The sequence below is a fragment of the Littorina saxatilis genome, linkage group LG6 (assembly GCF_037325665.1).
Source record: "Littorina saxatilis isolate snail1 linkage group LG6, US_GU_Lsax_2.0, whole genome shotgun sequence".
Taxonomy (NCBI): domain Eukaryota; kingdom Metazoa; phylum Mollusca; class Gastropoda; order Littorinimorpha; family Littorinidae; genus Littorina; species Littorina saxatilis.
In genome coordinates, this window is record NC_090250.1 from 26530798 (window position 1) to 26556430 (window position 25633).

The following is a 25633-nucleotide window of genomic DNA, read 5'->3' on the forward strand; positions in this document are numbered from 1 at the left end:
AAGACTAATGGTTCCTCATCGCTTTAGCCACTTGCCGTAGACTCAGTGGTATTCAAGCTTTGAGTGGCCTGGACTTTGACATTGAGTTCACCACACAGCAGTGGTTGCCAGCATGGTCACGTCAGTCTAAGGTATGTTTCTTGGGTATATTTTCTTGTACGGTAGTACTGTTCGAAAATTGCCTGGGTATCTTAATCCTTGGATTTAAGTGATTTTGATTAAGGAGTTTAATACTCTACATATCACCCTCACACCACTCTGGTATTCTGTGCAAGAATAGTACTGTCGAGGTAAGTGTTATATTGACTGTAAGGCTTCTTTTTAAGCCTACTGTCTATATGATACTTACCGAGACAGTACTATTAGAGTTTCCCTCCCGCCTCCCCTCTTGATATGTTATGGGCTTTTTGAGGGTCTGCAGCTCATAAAGAAAGAGGACGCGCCACCTACATCCTGTAAGGGGGAAGCACTCGGACAGTGCTTGGGATCCACGGTGGCGCATGGTTATGGGAGATAATTGTACCCACTCAGCGTTTTGTCCAATTTTTTCGGCCTATAATAGATAATGTGCAAGAATAGTACTGTCTCGGTAAGTATCATATAGACAGTAGGCTTAAAAAGAAGCCTTACAATTTGGTTGTTATTGGTTTTTGTCAGACATGAGTTCATACCAGTTAGAATGTAACTTACTGCACATGACTGTTTAATAATATAGCTGCAAGTTATTTTATTATTATAAGTTTTTTTTAAACTACTGTTTTGTTCTTTTTGCAGACTGGACCGTGCAGCAGCAGAGCGAGAACTTGAAGACATCGTGAACAACATCAAGAAGAATTTTTTCCAGCCGGAGAAACTTGGTCTCATCTCTCGCTCTGACTCTTAATCAGTCAGCCAAGTAGTACCCGTGAAACATTTTGTCGTCATCCTGGAATTTTGGCATACAGTCGAGATCATTTAACACGAAAAACGATAAGCCGAAAAAAACCATTACGCGAAACGTGTTGTCAGTCCCAACCATTCCCTTAATAAACCCTACTTAAAAAAAACATCGCGAAATAAAACAATCTGAAACTCACGCAAAAAAAGTTTACATGAAGCCGATTCTCTGTCTCTTGCACCACCAAACAACTGGTTTTTTTCAACTTGTAGCTTCCAAAGCGAGAAGTGTTCACGTGTTTGCATGACTGACTGAATATCTCATTTTCCTTCTGACCGTGATTGAAGCGAGAAGTGTTCACGTGTTTGCATGACTGACTGAATATCTCATTTTCCTTCTGACCGTGATTGAAGATGGCCTCGAAAACAGGAGTGAAGTGAAAACAAGCAAGCCACACAATCGCGTTTAAAATCAAAGTTTTAGAAGAGCTTCATAAAAAACAACTGAACAAGACTGAAATTTGTAAGAAGTTTTCAATCGCAAATTCAACTCTGTCAACGTTCATCAAGAATAGACAAAAGATTGAAGATGCGTACGTGTCATGTGATGTTCAACCAAACCGAAAGCGGATGTTTGACGACGTCACAAGAATTGAACGGTTCGTCGGAAAGTGCAGTGAGCCTGTCAAACAGTTGAAGTTGACGGATTTCTTTCGTCCTGTGTGAATTCATAAACACTTCAATGGATTTTAAACACTGCAATGGATTTTAAACACTGCAATGGATTTTAATCTTTTTTGTGGGGAATTAAAGTGTACAACAAAATAATGAACTGTAGCAGACGACAAAACTGCCGACTCTGACTGAACCGTGTACTTCATCCGCCGCGCACTACGGAGGCTTTTTTTTTAAGGTATGGCACTGTTTTATCTTATTTATCTTGCTTTTAAAAATAAAATTTTTTTTAATTCAGTTTGATCATTTTCGTTATTGCGAAAAAACGTTAACTCGAAAAAAAATATTGGTCCCTTTCATTTCGTGTAAAGCGATCTCGACTGTAATTCGATACTTGGTAATTTTGAAGTTTTTGTACTTTAGACTAAGTACGTCATTGTCAATGAGAAATATTTTCTAAAGTATGATGGACAATACATGAATTAACATTCTTTTATCTGTCTATCCATACAAGGTATTAAACACTTTTTCATAATAAAAATAATCAGTTTTGGCATTCTGCTGAAAGCTGTCTAAAATGAGTTATGCCAAAATTCCATGACGACGTCGTTTTTCCTTTTTTCTCTGTGTTCTGGTTTCACCAGTTGTCATGCTCTTAAACAGCGAAAGAACAGTACCCATGAAAGTTTTCTGTTGCTTTTGATGTTTATATTTGGTGATATTTACTCAGATGAAGGTTTGAAGGTCATTCACTTCTATGCTGAAATGTAGTATGAATATTTTTTAACCAGGTCATCATTTTTGCTCATTATCAGATTTTGGGTAATTGTGTTGTCCTTGTCTTGCTGTTGATATATATATGAGAGGCTGAGTCAATCTTTGTAAAAGTCAGACTGTATGTGCTGTTGTTACATTGTGTTACTTTTAACCTTCACCAGATCACGCTTCGGACTACACAGTCCGGATGGTGTTGGTCGTGTACGGCCCAATTACTTTTTAAAGAAGGATTCAACGTAAAAAGTATGGGTTGTACACGACCCACGCCATCAGAATAGGGATAAGCGTTTTGCCGCCTCTTTACAAAGTATGGGTCGTACACAATTAACCCACGCCATCCAAAAAAGGATAAGCAACGTAAAATTCCTTACGTAATTCCATATGGGTCGTCCACCACCCACATCATCCGGACTGTGTAATTCAAATTACGTCATCGTTTATTTGTTTGTTTACAAAGATAATCTTTGCTGATTGGAGATTACATGAAGTCTCAATTAACAAATAGTTTCAGAGATAAAGACGATTTTTTGAGGCTCTGGGTCGTCCACGACCCACGAAGCACGGTGAAGGTTAAACATGAGCTGAGTAGTCGGGTGTATCAAGGAATTTCCTCTCTTTTTGTTGTGCCATATTAATTAGCTAACTCTGTGAATTTTGGTTCCAACGTGATACGCAACAGTTCAAGTGTTGCAGCTGTTCTGTAACTCCATGTGTAGAGGGAGTTTATTGTTTTAAACAGCAGCAGTCTTGTCAATTGCTGTACATTTGAGGAACATTTTTCTCAGGTAGTGTACGTATAACATCTCCCCCCCCCCCCCCCCCTTCCCCCCACACCCCCAATGTCTGGAATTACAATGTGAACATGCCAGGATATTTTATTTACAAGAAAGAAACATTTTAAGTTTGGAATGAATTTTGTGAATTAACCCCATGCAATCTAAAGAATTGTATCAGCACCTATATTGGTATTGTACTTTTAGGATTGTCAAGGATAGTGCAGTGTAGGTACAGTATTACTTCAAAATGTAGCTCTTGTTTTTGGAGAAACAGTACCTCCTTGATTTATGCAGTATTATTTGGATGCATCAATCGATCACTGCAAAGTGGTATTTGAAGAATACCTCAAGTACGTTTTTGATGCATATGTTGCAGGTCGAGATCTGAATGCTTATGAATGCAGTGTTTAATTATATCAGGGACCTATATTTAGAGGGATAGGAAACTCCGCCGCCTCACGCGAAATGCGTGCCTACCGCGATGCGCGAGACGCAAAATAGCATTCGGCTTCAGCGTCAGCTGACTGTTTAGTGGCTTTGTGCATGGGAATTTACCGTCCTTTTACTGCGTTTTCACTTGGAATTCGACAACTCTTGTTCAAGGTGAGTGTTTATATTGATCAGGAGTCCAAGTTTTTGTTTTATTTTTGTCATTCAACTCATGAAAACCGACGTAAGTTAGCATCGAAGTTGGGGCAGTTGGTTACCCCGCCGGTCACGGCTTTGAGAAAAAATGGCGTTTTCATGCACCAACACGCGATGGTTCCATTTTCATGATGAAATCATTCATTGTGGATTTTTTAAAAATCGGCAGAGAGGCAAGCATTCACTAACTTTGTAAGTAATAAAACTAATTTTGAAATTTTAACTGATTTACGCTAGTTGTTATTGTTGAAAGTAAAACTGAAAACGGTGTCCCGTGAAATTATTCAACAGGGCCGAAAAGTTTCAAAGTCCGATGTGCAAAAGTTGCATTTTGTGACAAGAAAAATACATAAAAAGAAGCATTTGATTTTAATGCTGCCCTGTGTGTGTTGTAATTTGTTTATGATAGTAATGCATGGCGGCGAACTTTTTAAACATGAAGTCCACGATTTATACTAAAAAGTTTCCTCAAGTCTCAGAATTAAAATGTTTTCAGCAGGGAAGCCTCGAAAATGCGTCTTTTTTTGCTAATTTCCAAAAGTTTTGCAATCATTATCTTCAACAGAAAAATTCAGAAAATTTCAGAAAAAATGTAATGGTGTTAATGATTATGTTTTTGAAAGCAAGGTGCATCCATGATTCCTTTCTTTTTCTTACTTTAATTAAATCGTTGCATTAAAGTTGGGATATTTGGACATATTTGCAGATAACAGAATTTCAGTCCTAGTCTAAGAGCTATTGCTGCATGACTCTACCGACAATCAAAGAGTCAAATAAATCATAAAATATGTCATGTCATATATGAAAAGAAAGGGTTTTTCCTGCACAATTCATCTGTACATGTGTCATATCTGTACTGCTGTTTATCTGACTTTAATTTCATATAATAATGATAATTTAACAGATTTACAGTTACGTCAAAGCGTATACATTTTTTTTAAATGTTGTTAGTGGTGAGCTGTTAATTTTATACTTATAATAATAATTATTGTTTGCAAAGAGTGTTGCAACAAGGAATCAGAAACACATTTAATTGGTTATTTATGTAGGGGCATATGTAATATGTTTATGTTGTCATTATTTTAATGATTTTCCAGATGGGGCGGCGGAAAACTTGTTGGAATGCCTCGGAAAGGATCGAGATTTAAACATGTCTGCAGCATGTAGAAAGAATGCTGAAGAAAGGAATATGAAGACTGAGGAAGACAAGTTGCTGCAGTTTTGTACTCAGATCCAGTAAGTATTTTTCATAATTTAAATTTAAAATAATACACTATATTGTCAGCAGGTTTGAATGTAGAAGGGATGACCGAATTTAGGTATGTCAAGTACTCTAGTCTGGATTTATGAAGAGAAATGCAAGAAGGAGGGACTATAACTACATATTTCTCCTGTTCCCAACTGTGAGACAGAGTTAAAAGTAAAGCCATACATAATTACATAACACATTATGACAACAACAACACCCCACAGATCATGCAAATTGTGTGTGTCTCTTATTTTCACGGGGCCAAAGAAGTTGTTACTTAAAGGCCAACATCCACAAGAATTTTTCTCCTGGAGCGACCTAAACTTGAACTCGAGGCAGTTCGCCAAAAAGAATCGCCGATCACGAGAAAAGCATGCGTATCGCATGCGAGACGATTTGCAAGCCAGCCAGCGCAGCGCAGCGCAGCGGGTGGGGATTTGGTCTCGGCAAAGAAACAAACAATGCAGTGTTTGATCTCGGTGAGACTGAAAGAGAGACAGAGAGCACGAGAGAGAGCGACAGGGACACAGTGATTCAAGGCGCACAACTCTAGTAAAGTTGTCGTAGCACGTCCGCCTATGGCCAAAGTGATCCGGGTTCGATTCCCGGCATGTGTGGTCTATGTTTTTTTTTTGTTTTTTTTTTAATTCTTGTTTACTATTGTTTATTATGAACGTTTTAATGTTTTATTTTACTCTAATAATTTTTTTAATTGTGTAAAATAAATTTAAAATTTTTTTTTAAATCCACGTGCACAAGACAAAAACTTTCATACTGGGGGAGCGAGCCAGTCTGAAGAGTACTCGGGTCCAGTGCCAGCGTTTTTACATTTAGTCAAGTTTTGACTAAATGTTTTAACGTAGAGGGAGGAAGCGAGACGAGGGTCGTGGTGTATGTGTGTATGTGTGTGTGTGTGTGTGTGTGTGTGTGTGTGTGTCTGTGCGTGTGTGTGTGTGTAGAGCGATTCAGACTAAACTACTGGACCGATCTTTATGAAATTTGACATGAGAGTTCCTGGGTATGATATTCCCATACTTTTTTTCATTTTTTTGATAAATGTCTTTGGTGACGTCATATCCGGCTTTTCGTGAAAGTTGAGGCGGCATTGTCACGCTCTCATTTTTCAACCAAATTGGTTGAAATTTTGGCCAAGGCAATCGTCGACGAAGGCCGGGGTTTGGTATTGCATTTCAGCTTGGTGGCTTAAAAATTAATTAAGGACTTTGGTCACTAAAAATCTGAAAATTGTAAAAAAAATCATTTTTTTCTAAAACGATCCACATTTACGTTCATCTTATTCTCCATCATTTGCTGATTCCAAAAACACACACACACACACACACACACACACACACACACACACTTTGGTCATTAAAAATCTGAAAATTGTAAAAAAAAATATTTTTTTTATAAAACGATTCAAATTTACGTTCATCTTATTCTCCATCATTTTCTGATTCCAAAAACATATAAATATGTTATATTTGGATTAAAAACAAGCTCTGAAAATTAAAAATATAAAAATTATTATCAAAATTAAATTGTCGAAATCAATTTAAAAACACTTTCATCTTATTCCTTGTCGGTTCCTGATTCGTGAAAGCGAAATTACAACATTTAGTCAATCTGTCGAACCCACAGAATAAAACTGCACGCACTGCAGTGTTTTCAGTCACGAGAATAAAACAGCTTCGTCAATCCACGCGGCAAGGAAGTCGCTCAATTTTTGCGTGCAACACGAAGTAAACAGACATGCAAGAATAGCGACGGGTTCAAGTTTAGGTCGCTCCAGGAGAAAAATTCTTGTGGATGTTGGCCTTTAAGGCAGAGCCTTTTTCAGTTTTTGCCTCGAAAGGACCTACTAGTCTTTCTATCAACACATTTCCATGGCTACTTCTGTACTTGTTGTTGGAAATATCAAGTTGATTAAATTACTATATATTTCCTTTTTATTTTTGAAGCTTGACGAGGGTGCTCCAGCAGAACCTAGGGAGTGGGGTGATTTTCTGATTGAGGACTGCCCTGGACTGCTGTGTGGTGAGCTATTAACTGTTGATCCCGATTCATCAGGAACCGAAGATTTTAAAGATTAACTTAGAACTGATGACAGGTGTTGTGTTTAATAAAAATTACCCAGAAAACTTTTGATTCTTTGCTTTGTTCTTATTTATTGTGTATGCAACAAAACAAAAAACCCACTAAAATAGGGAGAGGTGATAGAAAAGAAAGCACGCATCATCACCTTCATACCAAAACTTGATGACACTGTATGACAGGAAACTAATTTATTCACACACAAAAAACCAAAGAGCAGGTAGATGAATGCAGTCACAATGAATGAAGTATACGTCACTATGCATATGAGCACAGTTTAAAATTCACACAAGCATCAGAATATTTGCAGTACCAAATAATTATGCACATGACAATGGAAAAGAAAACCATTATTCTGCTTCTGGACTTTTCAAGGAGTTTGACAGGACAACATATTCAGTTCAGTTCCCAAATATAAATGCTTGCACTCCACACATCAGTTCACCTGTACCCATACACTGAAAGTACTGAGGAAAGAGATCAGTATGGACTGCCAAATATGTCCAAAACATGCTAGCCATCTGAATACCGATTCAAGCTATATCTACCAGATGCACATGCTGCATAAAGTGACTGAACATGAATACCTTCAGTTCTGAACCTAAGGAATATCATTCATAAGTTCATGGTACCTTGTCCACATCTGTGCACCCTGCATCTTTATTATTGACGCATGAGTGAAGCTTATAAAGTCTTAAATGTTTCATCATCTCATCCACATTGCCATCTCTTGAGACGATACTTGCCGCTATGGCAGTAAGAGATGATTTCTCTGAAGATATATTAATATAGGCATCTTCTTCAATCCTTTTAATGGCGTTGATGAGCAGGTCTCAGGTTGCATTGCTTAGGCGGGTGTTCCTCTCAGCGTCACAGCAGTCTCCCTCAACCAGTCCGTCTAAAACTGCAACTGCATCAGACTGGGCGTCACCGTTGTCAATTCAATGCTCACTGGCTGAAACAGAGAATGATAACATACAACTTAATGAATGCTGTCAGGTAAATTTCAACATCAGGATACACAGCACAATTCATGTTTACTGCTCATCATGTAAAATGAACATGTTTTGTAAGTATGCAGGTTCCTAAACAGATGTCTACTATAACAGAAATCCCCATTCACAAATTCCTACTTCACTGCTTTCAGGAGATGCATTAATCTGTTGGGCTTCAAGGTCCACTGATAACACGGTTTTACTGTGATTGGTATTCCATGTAATAACTTCCATTTTTATTTTATTAGGGTAGGTGTTTCAGTTAGCCTAGATATTATTATATATATATGGAGTCTTATATATACCTTTCAAATGTGGCTTGTTGTGCTTCTTGGTGACATATCTTCTGAAACCGCTGATAGAGGCATAACTATTAATAACTGTTGGTGCAATTGGGACACTTGAAATTCTTTGCAGACGAACGTTGACGCTTTGCAGGAGGCGGAAGAACCGTTTCGCTTGCGATTTCGTCACTTTCAGGTTCGGAACCGCTTTCACATCATCCTCCGTAAATTCTCCAAAAATGTACTCCAGTGGCAAGTCGTCCCACTTCAGAAAATCCTCTTTTGTCGACATCCTTTATCCCACAACAAGCACTAAAATGTAAACAGGAAGCCGAACAGAATCGGTTAAATTGTATCTCCGGCAGAGAAGATCTCAGCTCTGCAAGGGACGGTATTACACTACCGCGGACCGCCGCGGACAGTTCGTGGCATACGCAGTTACCTTTTCCTGCGGTAGGCGACCATCCTCGCAGGCGCAGTGAAGGAGTTTCCTATCTATCTAATAAAGGTCTATGATTATATGTACTCTCATTAATGTTTCCATCAGAAAATGTCTGTGCATGTTTTTCATGTATCAGATTTGTACATGTAATGCAAACTGCACAGGGAGTATGAAATGTCAACTTTTTCTTCTTCATTTTGTGTGTGCATGAGAGAAGACGGGTAGGGTTCCTTGACAGACACATGTTAATGTTTAATGATAAAGTTCAGGAGATATGTCAAGAAGATAAAAGAGTTCTTGTACCTGTGTGTGCATTGGAAATCTTGTTTTGCATCATATATTTTGCTGTTATCGGGTAGTTCTGTTGTGACAGTTCAGTTTCTGTCCTGGAGACACACATGATATAAACATACATACTTGTCTTCTGTTGTTTTCTGAATTTATTATCGCTTTTTTGTTCTTAGGTTATAAGGCATCCACTGTAAATCCAGCTTTCAAGTATGCATATGGAAAAATTAAAATAAATCCCTGCGCTTAGAACTGTACCCACGGAATACGCGCGATATAAGCCTCATATTGATTGATTGATTGAAATGTAGAATCTTGTGAACATATGGTGTTCTGCATGTATACATGAATTTATGTTGTTTTCATTGCTGTTGAAATGGGATGTATCGATCATTATGTGCATACAGTGGAACCCCCTTTTAAGACCTCCAGAAATCTGAGAAAATCAGGTCTTAAAAAGGAGGGGGTCTTAAAATGGAGGTAAATTTACAGAGGTTATGAACAGAAAGTCTGAGAAAACAAGGTCTTAAAATGGAGGGGGTCTTAAATTGGGGGGTCTTAAAAGGGGGGTTCCACTGTATAATCTTATTCATTCAGCAAATATCATGGCTAATTGAGATGCATGTTCATAACTGTCTCAAACATGTAATGGAATTCAGGTCAAATGACTGAGATGCACAGAACTATAGGTAGCCGTGACTGACATAAGATTTAAAAGGACCGACCTCAGCCACATTTTTGGTATCCACTGCAACTATATGGACCTTACTTTAGATATTTGGAATAAGTTCTGGTTAATAGAAAACAGCTTGAATTCTGACTTCACTATCATATGTGAATTTTGGGAAGAATTGACGTATTCATTTCAGAACTTTTGCTGGGAAAAAAAGGTAAATGTTCTTTGTATTTCATCGTTGAAACTTTTCTGACTGCAGCTTAGGTTTCGTCTGGAAGAGAGGCCTGGTGCGGCTGACTGAAAACAACTCATTCCTTTCGATGATCATTGCAACACTGCGGAACACAAAGTCAGAGTTGAGCTGTTTGTGACTGCAGCAAAAAATTTGTTCAGCGGTTAATTGTTTACAATAATGGTTGTGCTTATTTTACTCTTGCAAAACAAAATATTTTTGGATCACTTCTTTCCAGAATAATGTTCTTTGTGGTTTTGCCACAGGAATGCATAACTTCAGATTGGTCAAACTCTTATGTTTCAAGTTTGTTAAAGGCATACTAACGCACTCCCGTGTTTACAAAGTGTAGTTTGCCCACAATCGATGTCAAACGCACCATAAGACCATATAATGACGATACGTCACCATGCGCGGACCATAATACATGCATTACAGCTTGTTCTAGCCTCTGAAAAAGTGAGGATGTCAACAAAGCCGCGGTGTTCTCTCCCTTGCATCAACGTTACATGTGTTGCCAAATCTATAAATAGGACGATCCAGATCAAAATGAAAATTCAAATATCTCAACATTTAAGGGGTCCTAGACCACAATATTTTGCAGGGAACTTAATTTAGTCTGTCTCCAGCTGTTGGTAAAGCAATTAGCGTGTATAGTCATCGAGTACATATGGCTTTAACAATTACCAAATGATGCATAGTCAGGCAAACAAATACAAGTTTATGCAAGCTGAAGTGGGACAAACATTTATCGCTCAGGATTTTAGCAAAATACATTTACTGTGCATTAGTAATCACAGTTAAACACTAGTTCAACTCAGTGATAACTGTCAGTGCAAAATGAAGGTACTGTGCTGTTCTGTATGTTATAAAATCAGGCTGCCATAAAATTGCAATCATGACAATACAACTTACTACCAGGGAAATTAGTAAAAAGCAATATTTGTGCACAGACACATGCTTATATAGTTACAGGGTTGATGTATGTCAGTGTTTCTGTTCAAACGTTAATCATGTGTACATGTATATGTAAACATTGTGAACAGTTTACAGTCACAAGTAATTAAATGTTGTGTTCTGGAACGCCGAAGAAGAAGAAGAAATGTTGTGTTAAATTTAATGTTTGGAAATAATGAACTGTGTCAAGTTTGTGGGGACATGTGTGATACAATGTACAGATGTAATACAGTGGAACCCCCCTTTGAAGACCTCTAAAAAAATGGAGGTAAATTTACACAGGTTATGAATAGAAAGTCTAAGAAAAAAGGGTCTTAACCCTTAGGCTGGTTGTCGCGACATATATCGCGCTACTTTAGTATACTGTCACCTGGTTGTCATGACATATGTCGCACCACTGGCTCAGTCTGTTTGGTCGGTTCCGATGACCTCCCATGGATGCGAAAACCTATATGACCGTGTGAGTGCTGCGAGAGACGCTCAGGATGTTTACATGTGTTTTAATGCAATTCTAATTCTAAGTTTACAGCAAATATGAAGCGGGCTAGAGTTATTAGTTTTAAGTGCAATCGTTTAATTCTTAATACATGTGATGATTTTATGTCTGTGATCGCCTGACACTGTAAGGCAATTTTCCTTGTTTTTATGAGGACAGTAAACATTTTGAGTCTTGAGTCTTGAGTCTTGATTTTTCTCTCTGTTAATTCACCAGTGGCTATGTAACATGTGTTACAGAATTGCACCAGTGTAAGGGTTAAAAGGGAGCTAGGAAGTCTTAAATTGGGGGGTCTTAAAAGGGGGGTTCCACTGTTCTGTCAAACCTGCCCTGGCCACACCCTCTCAATAAGGCGATAACAATTAACCACCCCAAAGGATCCCCAATGATTTTGTTTTTCGATATAATTCACCTTCCCACAGCAACCGCCTGTCTATAGCGACCAGTTTTGGTTGGTCCCTTTGGTGTTGTTAAACGCAGGTTCAACTGTACCTGTGTTTTGAGTTTTGGTTTCCAGAATCATGGTTACTTTCGTTATAGCATCAAGTCAATCCAGCACATATCTTCATTTTAATTCAGTGACATTTTGAAAATATGTGATTAAAAACAAATTGAAAGCCAAAGAATTTTGTAGCTTATAACCCATACTCCTTAATACTATCTTCATTCTATATTTCTTCGGCATGGTTTGCTTATTCTGTTTTTGTTCTTGTTGCTTTCTTTCTGGGCTATTTTGTGATATAAAAGCCAGACATGCTCAAGGATTAATACAATATGTAGAGTTGTATCTTTATCTGGATAAGTGGATGTTATTGTCTTTCATTCAATCTTTCAAAAAAATATATGAAGTACAATCATGTGTGTGAACGTTTCATGTTGTGTTGAATTTTAAAGCCACTTAATGGTTATCGAATGATTGCTTAAAACTGGAGCATTTATTTGACTATTGTTCTCGTTTTTGATGGGCGCAGTGGCGTGGTGGTAAGACATCAGCTTCCTAATCGGGAGGTCGTGATTCGAATCCCGGTCGCTGCCACCTGGTGGGTTAACAGTGGAGATTTTTCCCATCTCCGAGGTCAACTTATGTGCAGACCCACTAGTGACTTAACCCCCTTTGTGTGTACACGCAAGCACAAGACCAAGTGCGCACGGAAAAGATCCTGTAATCCATGTCGGTGGGTTATAAAAACACGAAAATACCCAGCATGCCTCCCCCGAAATCGGCATATGCTGCCTGAATGGCCTGGTAAAAACGGTCATACACGTAAAAATCCACTCGTTCTTAAAACATGAGTGAACGTGGGAGTCTAAGCCCATGAACGAAGAAGAAGAAGAAGTTCTCGTTTTTGATTTTCAAGTATAACTAAGTGATCTTACAGCTGAACACATGATTCAACATTTTAATTTATTCACCATACAACAGTGGCACTTGTGATGCGAGATCCTTCTAATAAGAGTACACCTATAAAGGACAGCAGTCTAGAAACATAGTGCTTGCTGCCACGCGAGCCGAGAAAATGTTCCCTCTTTATCTTTGCTGGGCTGGCCGCAAAACCCCTCCTCGTGGAGGTGTTTCCAGACACATCGGACGTAGGGTGACAGCTTCTGTTGTCCCTCTGCCTATTAAAGTTAAAATATAGCGGTTATGACTGGACACCTGCACTGTGGGGACACTTTGGGCTTATGCCATGGATGTGCTTTTCTTCAATCAATCAATCAATCAATCAATCAATCAATCAATGAGTCTTATATCGCGCATATTCCGTGGGTACAGTTCTAGGCGCTCTGCAGTGATGCCGTGTGAGATGAAATTTTATACGGCCAGTAGATTGCAGCCATTTCGGCGCATATTTACCTTTCACGGCCTATTATTCCAAGTCACACGGGTATAGGTAGACAATTATTAACTGTGCCTAAGCAATTTTGCCAGGAAAGACCCTTTTGTCAATCGTGGGATCTTTAACGTGCACACCCAATGTAGTGTACACGGGGGGAGGTTCGGACACCGAAGAGAGTCTGCACACAAAGTTGACTCTGTGAAATAAATTTCCGCCGAACCTGGGATCGAACTCACGCTGACAGCGGCCAACTGAATACAAATCCAGCGCGCTACCAACTGAGCTATATCCCCGCCCCGGTGCTTCTACCACTGTACTATTGTTTGATGCTAACTATATGTGTTCACGCTCTGACTCGTGTTCATTCTGCTTATTTCAAATGTGTTTGTGTGCACATGCATGTGAATTGCATATATACATATAAAGAATGCCTAATCTGTAGTGTTTGTTTGGTGTGCTGTTATTTACTTGTGAACAGAACAATTATTTAACAGAGCAAGATTGTGGGATCGAGGGAAGGAAGAACATTGTATGGTTATGACTGTCAGTGTGCGTGTGTGTGTGTGTGTGTGTGGGTCAATGTGTGTGTGTGTGTGTGTGTGTGTGTGTGTCAATGTGTGTGTGTGTGTGTTAATGTGTGTGGGTCAATGTGTGTGTGTGTGTGTTAATGTGTGTGTGTCAATGTGTGTATTTGTTCGCATGTGTAAGGACAAAGATCCCTGCGCCTTGAGTCCGAGTCTGGAGATAGGCGCGCGATATAAGACTTCATATAACAAAGAAGGCTCTTGCTTTTTTGTCTTTTTTGTCTATATACATATATATACTAAACTAGATGAATACCCGCTTCGCCGGGAAGAAGTCGAACCGAATACCCGAGCCGGCGCACCAAACGAAGAAAGGGAGATAAACGCGCAAAACACTGGAGAAGATAAGGAAGAGTAATATCCGGCTTCGCCGGGACAGTGACCTTCTAAAAATAGTATAACCGGAATATGGATTGAGCGTTGTCGACAGTGACCTTCTAAAAATAGAAACGGGAATATGGATTGACGCCACACGAAGGAAGGGAGATAAACGCAAAACCCTGGAGAAGAAAAGGAAGAGTTAGTGGGAATGGATCTGGGAAGATGAACAGAAAAACCAGAATCGGTTCAGTGCTGCGCGCTGAGAGCACGTGTTTAAATATCTCATCGACCAGGTTGTGTCCGGGGTGTACCTGAATATGGCCACCAAATTTTAAACAGATCCATCGAGAACCTTGGCCGTGCATCGCGAACACACAGACACACACACACACACACACACAGACACAAGTCGTATATATATATAGATGAATACCCGGGTAGCCGGCTTCGCCGGGAAGAAGTAGAGCCGAATACCCGGCTTTGCCGGGTGAGTGGCGCACCATACGCCGGCTTTACCGGGTGAGTGGCGCACCGTACGCGATTGACGCCACACGAAGGAAAGGAGATAAACGCGCAAAACACTGGAGAAGATGTACCTTCTAAAAATAGTAACGGGAATATGGATTGAGCGTTGTGGACAGTGACCTTCTAAAAATAGTAACGGGAATATGGATTGACGCCACACGAAGGAAGGGAGATAAACGCAAAACACTGGAGAAGATAAGGAATAATAAAAAACTTGAAACTTGAAACTTGAGGAAGAGTTATAGTGGGAATGGATCTGGGAAGATGAACAGAAAAACCGAAATCAGTTCAGCGCTGCGCGCTGAGAGCACGTGTTGAAAATTCTCATCGACCAGGTTGTGTCCGGGGTCTACCTGAATATGTCCACCAAATTTGAAGCAGATCCATCGAGAACTTTGGCCGTGCATCGCGAACATACACACACACACACACACACAGACAGACACAAGCCGTATATATATATATACTAGCAGTTAAGCCCGGCTTCGCCCGGGAGTAAGCGGAGCCCTGTAGCAATTTAAGACGCTCGCTATCCCATTATCATTAGCTTTACCTCCTTTGTTTGGATACAAAAAAAAGTTATCTCCCTTACCTTCTAGAAATTTCCGGAACTGTCCAGTTAATTTTTCTTTCTTCATTTCTTCCCCTCATAGGAGCAATAGCGAGTCTCTAATATCACTGGCATGATGTGCTTGCTACAGGTGAACAGTAGGCACTGAACTGGCCTTGCATTATATAGGCTGTATTCAATAAATGGGAGGTCCATAATCTGAGAAAGGAAACAATGAATCAAGAAACTAAAACCCAGGTGCACATCTGCGGCACCAAGGGAGTGTACGTGCACACTATCTTGTTCCTGCCTCTTGCCATCTCAGAGGTATGGCGACCACAGACAGACACACACACACACACAATTCTTTCGAGTGTTTTATCTGTACGAGGGCATGAGAATTCTCTTCAGTTTTGCAATCGTGCTGATACGCCGCGGCTTCGTGCTTTGATCTGAATACTCCGGAATATGACGTGAACCTGCTGAGGGATGCAGACGCGGCTTGTGCTTTGATGTGTTGTAGACGAAATGTAGCCCTTTTAGTAGACATGCAGTGATGACATCGAGATTGCTATAATTCTTTTTTCTTTTAGGGGGTAAGGAAGGGGTTGGTGTGGTGGTGATGGGGGTGCTGGGGATGGTGGTTGGGTTGGTGTTGATGATGTAGGGCTAGTGGGGATCTGGGGATTGAAAGGGGGGGGAGGGGCAAGTTTACTTTTTTTTTTAGAAGAGCCAAGCCACAACTAAAAGTTTCTCTCTTGGGGGGGGGGGGGGGGGAGGCGGAGGAGGATTGGAGGGCTGGCAGCGCAGCGGCGTCGGCAGCGGCGGTGGTGGTCAGGTGCACATCTTCACAGTCACAGGAGTGCACATGCACGACATCGTCTTCCTGCCCCCTCCCTTCTCGGAGCTTTGGCGATCACAGACAGACAGACCCACACACACACACACAGACAGACAGACACTCTCTTTTATTTATATGTATAGATATAGATGTAATCAAGACACCCGGCCAAAAGACACAGACCACAGGCAAGTGTATACAACAATTACATAAATTAAAGGGAAAATGTTGACAAAATTGAATGGGGACAGACAAAAACAAAAGCTTTAACCATATCATGCACTTATAAAACTGAAGCCAGCAAATATGGTCAGGCATTTTGAAAAGGTATCAAAACAACCAACGAAGCAAACTTGATCTCTCTCTCTCTCTCAGTCTCTCTCTCTCTCTCTCTCTCTCTCTCTCTCTCTCTCTCTCTCTCTCTCTCTCTCTCGCTCTTTCTCTTTCTCTCTCTCTCGATCGCTCTCTCTTTCTTTCTTTCTCATGCACACACACATGTACATACACACACTAGCATATATGAAACACATACTGCTTCAGGCTGGAAAGATTATTCACGCAGCCTTCATTCTAGCCAAAATATGCACAGCTTTATCAGTGAATTATTTTTATTCTAAACAAATGTTAGTTTAATTATTTTGCTTTTGGTTATTTGGTTGTTTGTTTACTTGCTTAATTGTTTGTGTGTGTGTGTGTTTGATTAATTGTTTGTTTGTTCATGTGTTTGTTTGTTCATGTGTTTGTTTGTTAAAACGGTAGCTCCAAGAGCGTCTCTCGTTTTTCTCAGCTGCAACATGTGTCCAGTAAAAATACGTCACGGTAATAACTTTCCCTTCACCGAACTGATCTGCTTGGAGGGCACCTGCCGTGATCCCTAAACGGCCTGAGGCTTATTCCTATTTGGCCCAGTCTTCAATCAGCCGTAGTCGCGGCTTTACCGACCAAAACTATCAACCATGTAGGAAGTTGTTACAGACGACTTCCTGGTTTGTTCGTTCATATAATCTCGTCTTCCCCAATATTTTTGTTGCGTGCAGTGGACAATACAATCCTGTCGAATGTGGGGATCAAATCACCCTAGTAACGAGTCAGTGGTGTAGATCTGAAGGTGGAACGCGCCAGCTGGGACGTGATTTTGAGGTAAGTCTGGGATCTTAAATCTCTTCTTCTCCGCTGAAGTCAGAAAAAAATAGAAATTTGATACGATAACTACCGACGATAAAAATGATCGGACTTGTCTGTCCACGTCTGATTGGGCTTCTGAGGTTAAGATTAGCAGCTATGAATCGGATCGCCAACAGCATTACTTAGGGGGAAGCAGTCCAGCAGAACACTAGTGTGGACGGAAGCTTTTTTTCCTCTCTTTTTAGCGAGCGGAACAATGTGTTTCTTGTGTGCTCTCACTGTATCTCATTAACCAGAACTGGGTCTGGCTGAAGAAAACATTGTGTGTACGTGATTTTGACGATGAGCAGTTAATTTCATCGTGACAGATACTTTGTCTTTGCATGCCTGCTCTCTATCAAAAGAAGTACACATATTGACATAATAGATCATGTGAATGTTGACCAGCTGTAGAGTCAGAGTTAGACTGGGAGAGCTTTCTAGGGCCTGCAGGCTTTTTTGAGTTAGACAGAAAACTTTCATGCGTGGACAAATAACACACACGTGCTTGTAGAATGTAGTTGTACAGTGTATTGTTTTGTGTAAGAAATGGCTTTGTGTATAAATAATTTATGAATTAGTATGCCTATGATTCAGCCTTGGAAGTAATATAATGACATAGCTCTCAAACTATAGCTATAGCCTGTGGCTACTTTATATTAAGAATGTAAAAACCAGACCAGGATTCACATAAAGTAAACCATTTCCAAAGTGGTAGCCATGTTGACAGAGACAGAAAGGAACCTGACATCTGCAGAATTTGGTCAAATACCCGAGATCTGGCAGCCAATGCAGGACCAAATGATTGCTGATTAATTCCTCTTGCCAGAAAAACCCCACTTTCTATTAGGCCTAAAAAAAAAAATAGGTGTGGTTACGGTAACCCGACCTACCCTATTTTTAGGGGCCGATCCTATAACTTTTTATTACATTTGTCCAAAAAAAAAAAACGAGTGCAAAAAACGCAATGAAAGCGAAAGCGCCCGTGTCGCACACTTATTTCCCTGTCAAGTAGGTTTAATTTGTACACATTAGAAAAAAAAGTTAAAAAAAAAAAAAGTGATTGCCTACCTACCTACCCTATTTTTTTTGGCTATGTTACCGTAACCACACCTATTTTTTTTTTTGGCCTTAACATTAAATAACAAGTCTATCACAGTCTCACAATTTGATGATTCCATTTGCAGAATGTTCTCATTTTATCATCTAAGGTAGTGGAAAATTAAAAGTTAACATGATCTCATTCTCAGCAGATATTGATCCCTTTATCAGTGTGTAAACACAAGTCTAGCCTACTTTACAATCTTGGTTTAACGCATACAATCCAGACCAAGATCGATAATCCATTAATTTTGTATGCCATATATATGGCACCATTTACGGAGACATTTTTGCAGATCATGTGATATGTGTACCCCTTTTCTGTCAAAAACTTCTTTTCTTTTCATCTTTTAGAATCGAATCATGCATTATATATCTCAATTGTTTTGTTTATTAAGATCTGCATGTTGAGGTCATGCATGTTTTCAATCAGTTTGATTGACATCATAACTGCCTTGTCAAGTGGTTCACGTTTGCTGAAAGCTAGGGACAGTATAATTAGTGGAAACTGCTCGCTCACCCTGAGGGCAGTAAACCATGTAGGCTGCGGCTTAACTTAAGTTGCAAGGTTGGGCAATAAAAATCTTCAGCTCTGTCAATGAATCCTCGAAGTTAGATGTTGTCCATTCATAGCTCGGTTGGTGGTCAGATCATGAATGTACGTTTCATGCTAAAGATGCATAAAGGTTAAAGCTCACTATGATATTGAGCCCCCCAACCCCCCTCTTGGATTCCATTTAATTTTAATTCATACTTAATTATCCACTTTTTTTTAACCAGGAACAAGAGGTACGTGTGTGTCTGTTTATGTGTGGTCAGCCAACCGCCCTTCTATCAGAATGTCTGAGGTCTTTCATGTGTCATGGCAGTGACACTGAGGTAGGACATGGACACTGTTTTTGGGTAACATGACAAAAATGTTGATCCACATCTGCCCCTGCCCAGATACAAACCTGTGGCCCAATGATCACAATTGTGGTGCTCAGTTTTCAGTTCAGCTAGCTACCAGACCACCAGTATGTCATTCAGTTCAGCTAGCTACCAGACCACCAGTATGTCATTCAGTTCAGCTAGCTACCAGACCACCAGTATGTCATTCAGTTCAGCTGGCTACCAGACCACCAGTATGTCATTCAGTTCAGCTAGCTACCAGACCACCAGTATGTCATTCAGTTCAGCTAGCTACCAGACTACCAGTATGTCATTCAGTTCAGCTAGCTACCAGACCACCAGTATGTCATTCAGTTCAGCTAGCTACCAGACCACCAGTATGTCATTCGGTTCAGCTGGCTACCAGACCACCAGTATGTCATTATGTTCAGCTAGCTACCAGACCACCAGTATGTCATTCAGTTCAGCTAGCTACCAGACCACCAGTATGTCATTCAGTTCAGCTAGCTACCAGACCACCAGTATGTCATTCAGTTCAGCTAGCTACCAGACCACCAGTATGTCATTCGCTTCAGCTAGCTACCAGACCACCAGTATGTCATTCGCTTCAGCTAGCTACCAGACCACCAGTATGTCATTCAGTTCAGCTAGCTACCAGACCACCAGTGTGTCATTCAGTTCAGCTAGCTACCAGACCACCAGTATGTCATTCGCTTCAGCTAGCTACCAGACCACCAGTATGTCATTCAGTTCAGCTAGCTACCAGACCACCAGTATGTCATTCAGTTCAGCTAGCTACCAGACCACCAGTATGTCATTCAGTTCAGCTAGCTACCAGACCACCAGTATGTCATTCGCTTCAGCTAGCTACCTGACCACCAGTATGTCATTCAGTTCAGCTAGCTACCAGACCACCAGTATGTCATTCGCTTCAGCTAGCTACCAGACCACCAGTATGTCATTCAGTTCAGCTAGCTACCAGACCACCAGTATGTCATTCAGTTCAGCTAGCTACCAGACCACCAGTATGTCATTCAGTTCAGCTAGCTACCAGACCACCAGTATGTCATTCAGTTCAGCTAGCTACCAGACCACCAGTATGTCATTCAGTTCAGCTAGCTACCAGACCACCAGTATGTCATTCGGTTCAGCTAGCTACCAGACCACCAGTATGTCATTCAGTTCAGCTAGCTACCAGACCACCAGTATGTCATTCGGTTCAGCTAGCTACCAGACCACCAGTATGTCATTCAGTTTAGCTAGCTACCAGACCACCAGTATGTCATTCGCTTCTTTCCAAGGTGGCATTAGATTTCACATTCAGGTATTGGAGATGATACTATTGATAGATCTTGCAAAACATTCAGCTTGATATCTGGGAGATGTTAATCAGAATGAACAAGTCATAGGCATAGATATTTTTATTCAAAAACCAAATGCGATTTTACACATTAACAATTGTACAATCCATTTTGTGATGATAAACACTGTCTTACTGTCACTGTTAACTGCAACAGCAAGTCATACTGTATACTGTAACTGTACATGTATATCAAGTCACAATAGCTTTTACTGTTTTAGCAACATGTAAAGATTAGAAAATGTGGTCAATCTGCTCAGGTTGTTGAAAATGTATCAATGATTTCATGTGTGTTACGATGACTGGCAGCGATCGACACACTGTAAATATCAATCAGTTGCAACATACAACAATATCCTTCCTGAAACTGGGTGATGACCTCACGTCTCAGCTTTTGTGGATTGGTGAACTCATCATTGGCACAGACCATTTATCAGCCTACTTTTTAATTGACAGTTAAGTTAGGTTTATCCCTCCCTCTTCTTTTTTTGACTAATGGTTTATTTTCTTAGTTTGGATCAGACACAGCCTGCATGCATTTAAAGTTTGCAGTCGTTGACTCGCTTCTTGGGGAAAATAATCCAATCCATGCACTTCTAGAATTATCATGCAAAATAGAAATGAATGTTTGCTCTCTAAGGAGATGAATTCCAAACTTATTTAATTTTGTTGGCCTTCCTTTGTTCTCAGTTATTTGCTGTAAGTTGTATCAACTGCACTGCTTTCATGCAACTTGACAAACGAGTTGAAAAACACTTGTGCTATTACTGCTATACTTCTTCCTGTTAGAATTGTAAAGTCCTGGTTGATGACATACAGCTGCATATTCATTGTTGTCAAGCCTCTGGAGTCGCTGTTTAAGTCAAGTGTAAAATGAAGAAGAAGAATCAGCCCTAAGATCAATCAGTCGTTGACTCGCTTCTTGGGGAAAATAATCCAATCCATGCACTTGTTCAATTATCATGCAAAATAGAAATGAAATTGTCCTATCAATGACGTACAGCTGCATATTCATTGTTGTCAAGCCTCTGGAGTCGCTGCTTAAGTTTAGTGTAAAATGAAGAAGAAGAATTAGCCCCAAGATCAATCCCTCCCTCTGCCCCCTACCCCCTCAGGTTTCCAAATCCGCTAACTGGTAACTGTAACTAGTGTAACATGGTTTTTGAGTCACTTGAGAAAAAGTGACTCTATGTAATCGGTCAGTGTTAGTCTGTCCGGCCGGCCGGCCGGCCGGCCGTCCGTAGACACCACCTTAACGTTGGACTTTTCTCGGAAACTATCAAAGCGATCGGGCTCATATTTTGTTTAGTCGTGACCTCCAATGACCTCTACACTTTAACGATGGTTTCGTTGACCTTTGACCTTTTTCAAGGTCACAGGTCAGCGTCAAAGGAAAAATTAGACATTTTATATCTTTGACAAAGTTCATCGGATGTGATTGAAACTTTGTAGGATTATTCTTTACATCAAAGTATTTACATCTGTAGCCTTTTACGAACGTTATCAGAAAAACAAGGGAGATAACTAGCCTTTTCTGTTCGGCAACACACAACTTAACGTTGGGCTTTTCTCGGAAACTATAAAAGTGACCGGGCTCAAATTTTATGTGAACGTGACTCATTGTGTTGTGAATAGCAATTTCTTCCTGTCCATCTGATGCCTCATATAATATTCAGAACTGCGAAAGTGACTCGATCGAGCGTTTGCTCTTCTTGTTTCAAAGTAGGATAGACAAAATTATCCCCTCTAGTCCGGTCTGTTATTTTTTTAATTTAATTTGTTTTCAATTCACTGAACTGGTTTAGGGACCAACAGCAATGGTTTTGTTGCCATAAACACGGTTTTTCCCCTGTGTTACGAAAAAGCGGAACCCCCTTTTGAGAACAACAGGAGCTTGTATCAAAGCGCCTTTCGATCTACTCCTTTATCCTTCCTGTACTATTACTACTAGTAGTATTCACTAAGTAAACTAGTTTGCCAAGTGAACTTTAATATTCTGCAAAAAGCAGTTTGTCGCTAATGGGAGGGGAATCTTAAAATGGAGGTAAATTTGCTGATGACAGGAAGAGGACATGTAAAAAAAAAAATTTAAAAACAGGGTTTTAACTAAGGGGCAGGGTGTTGTCTTAAAATCGGTGTTTCAAAAAGAGGGGAGCAGAATTCTAGTACTGTTCCAATTTTCTGGCAAACCCTCGTCAAAATTCATCATCCTCTCACAACTTACAACCTAAAACATTCATGGGGGAGAGGGAGGTGAAGCCACTGAAGGGGGATGAGGGGGGGGGAGGGGGAAGGAGAGGGAAGTTAGTGCTCACCAGAGCATACAAAACCTCATTACAGGTTGGCAGGTTTTCTGAGTCGGTGCCAAGGCCCTTGTTGCAGCTAGCTAGTGCAAAACGAAATTTCTCATCCATTATATTTCAGTTTTTGTTGTTATTTGTTTAGCCTTACCTTTCTCTTCTACATTTAGCAAAGTCAGGACTGACTGTTCCGTTCCCCTCCGGCTGGGTAATTTTATTAATAGGATTAGGACTGATACATGTCAGAATGGTATGGTTGTGTGGTTTATTTGTTCAAAGACATTAGCATTGCAGTAGGACTTTTGCAATTGCATGGAGTTGTATGTGTGTGTGTGTGTGATTCCCTTTTTGTCTAGGTGACTCTCTCTCTCTCTCTCTCTCTCTCTCTTCTCTCTCTCTTCTCTCTCTCTCTCTCTCTCTCTCTCTCTCTCTCTGCAGCAGTTGTGCAAATAATCATTACAATTCTTGAAAAGATGATCATACTCATAGCAGACCTGTTTACCCTTACGATTTTGGCGTAATTTATTACGATTTTCTGCAAAAAATACGCCATTCCGCTATCCGTGTCAAGACTACGATTTTCATAAATAAAAAAAAATAAAAAATTAATTTAATTTTTTTTTAATTAATTCACATGTTTGGCATTGTTTTTTTCAATGGCAAAATGGGGTGAAAAAGCACAGGACTGACCAGAGATCATGTCTGTCTGATGAGACGCTGGATAGCCTTCTAGTGGTGAAGTCTCGCCCTCACTCATTCGGCAAGTGCAAGTACAGTAGAGAAGCGCTTGACACACTGAAAAAGGCCTACTACGAGCAAAAGAAAAAGAATCAGTGATGCATGTGCTTTTGATGTGATCTTCTTTGAAATTATGATGACTACAAAAACTGACTGATGTGTTTTGTTTGTGAATGATGGATATATATGTGCATGATTGCGTTTCGCGTTTGTCATGTGCGTTGTAATTGGCGACGAATGCTGGATGGTTACTATTTTTGTGCCAGGATTACTATTTTTGGGGCTGAGCATTACTCCAAAACACTTATGGGGGTAAACAGGTCTGTCATAGTCATAGTGAGAAAAAAAGACAAACATAGTATAGCAAGTACAGTATGTATGATAAATCAGTTTTGTCCGAAATTCCAGCGAGGAAGACAGCATCTTCAGATTCCAAGCTTTCTCTGTACTGTTTGAAATCTAAGGTTTAAAGGCAAGTCGTGAGTAGGAAAAGGCAAACATGTTTGCCTCAACAGTATTCTGTCTGTCTGTATGTCTGTCTCCTTTTGACCTAATGTTCTGAGTTCTCTCTGTGTCTGTCTGTCTGTCTTTTTCTTCTTCTTCGTTCACGGGCTGAAACTCCCACATTCACTCATGTTTTTGCATGAACATGTTTTTACGAGTATGACTGTTTTTACCCAGCCATTCCGGCAGCATATGCCGATTTCTGGGGATGTCTGTCTGTCTGTCTCTCTGTCTCTGTCTCTTTCAGAGCCCGTCTGTCTGGTGGACACACTCAGAAAGAAAGACAGGCCTACAGAAAATAATTAGATACACATGAACTCAGGCAGACGTCTGTGTGTGTGTCTGTGTGTGTGTAACTTTCTCTGTTTTTGTGTGTGTAACTTTCTCTGTTTGTGTGTGAGTGTGTTTGAGGGAGTTTTATTCATGCAAGCCTATGATTCCAATGTGTTACATTAAGAGTGATAAGTATGGTCAGCTCATGCTCATATCAAAGCTGTACTTTGCACAGGGTACGTAATTCCACCTATGGTTTAATGTCCCCAACAAGGAAGTGCTGTGGTACCTGTCACGATTATTTGAAAAGAAACTTATTTTACTTCTTTCATTCCTGAGTCTAGTCATTTTTAACAAGGAAGGCTTTACCTGGCATGGTGAATTCATTTCAGCTACAGTGGAACCCCCCTTTTAAGACTTCCAAAAACTCTGCAAGATTCGGGTCTTAAAAAGGAGGGAGTCTAATAAAATGAGGGTAATTTTACCGATGTTAAGAAAGTCTGAGAAAAGGTCTTAAAAAGGAGGGCTCAGTCTTAAATTGAGGGGTCTTAAAAGGGGGGTTCAACTGTATTTTCTTGTTGGAATTGTTTTCTTCTTATTTTGCTTTCAAAGAGATGTTCTTTTAGTGCCCATCGTGTCATAAAAGCATACTTTCTGCTTGTACATGTATTAGTTTTTTTTCTCGTGACTTGGAATCATTCAACATGCTATTTGAAATGTTGACACTCCACTTTAGAAGAGAGTTTACATTCATCGTATTACTAATCTGATGAAAGTGAATGTTTTGCATCCATACTTGTTGAACGTTCTTTTTTGGCTCACGTAAGTGTAGCCTATGCGATGCTAACTTTTGTCTGTCTGTGCGTGCGTGCGTGTGTGAGAAACTTTAACATTTGACTGAACACCGAAATACTAATTTTACCGGGTTATTATCCAAGCAACAGCTGAAGCAATGATCAACATTTCGTCGGCACGTATGTAGATAAAGTGTGTATCCAAAGAAAACGGGTGGTGGTGGGTTTTGGGGGGGGTAAAAACAGGTGACTGATTTGTGTTGTGTGTGGTATGTAGACCAGGTCAGGGGTCAAGGTTAGGTCAGATCGCGTGAAGGATTGTGGTATAGATTCACTTCTCAGTTCTAACCGAGATGCATTCGCCGATTCGGGGAAGATGATTTCACA

The 25633-nt window shown here is 40.1% G+C and overlaps 3 protein-coding genes across 3 annotated transcripts in view; 2 read left to right on the forward strand and 1 right to left on the reverse strand.

Annotated features, from left to right (window-relative positions):
- LOC138968847 (phosphopentomutase-like) overlaps positions 1-13741 on the forward strand; it is a 45540-nt gene extending 31799 nt beyond the window's left edge. The window contains exon 19 of the mRNA XM_070341509.1: positions 775-13741. Coding sequence (XP_070197610.1) covers positions 775-883 — 109 coding nt within the window. The 3' untranslated portion in view covers positions 884-13741. The remainder of the gene's footprint in view (positions 1-774) is intronic.
- Positions 1-25633, reverse strand: part of LOC138968860 (uncharacterized) — a 510049-nt gene that overhangs the window by 364869 nt on the left and 119547 nt on the right. The gene's annotated exons all lie outside the window — the stretch shown is intronic.
- LOC138968849 (tyrosine-protein kinase Btk-like) overlaps positions 17075-25633 on the forward strand; it is a 38087-nt gene continuing 29528 nt past the window's right edge. Inside the window, exon 1 of the mRNA XM_070341510.1 lies at positions 17075-17261. The gene's annotated coding sequence lies outside the window, so the exon portion shown is untranslated. The remainder of the gene's footprint in view (positions 17262-25633) is intronic.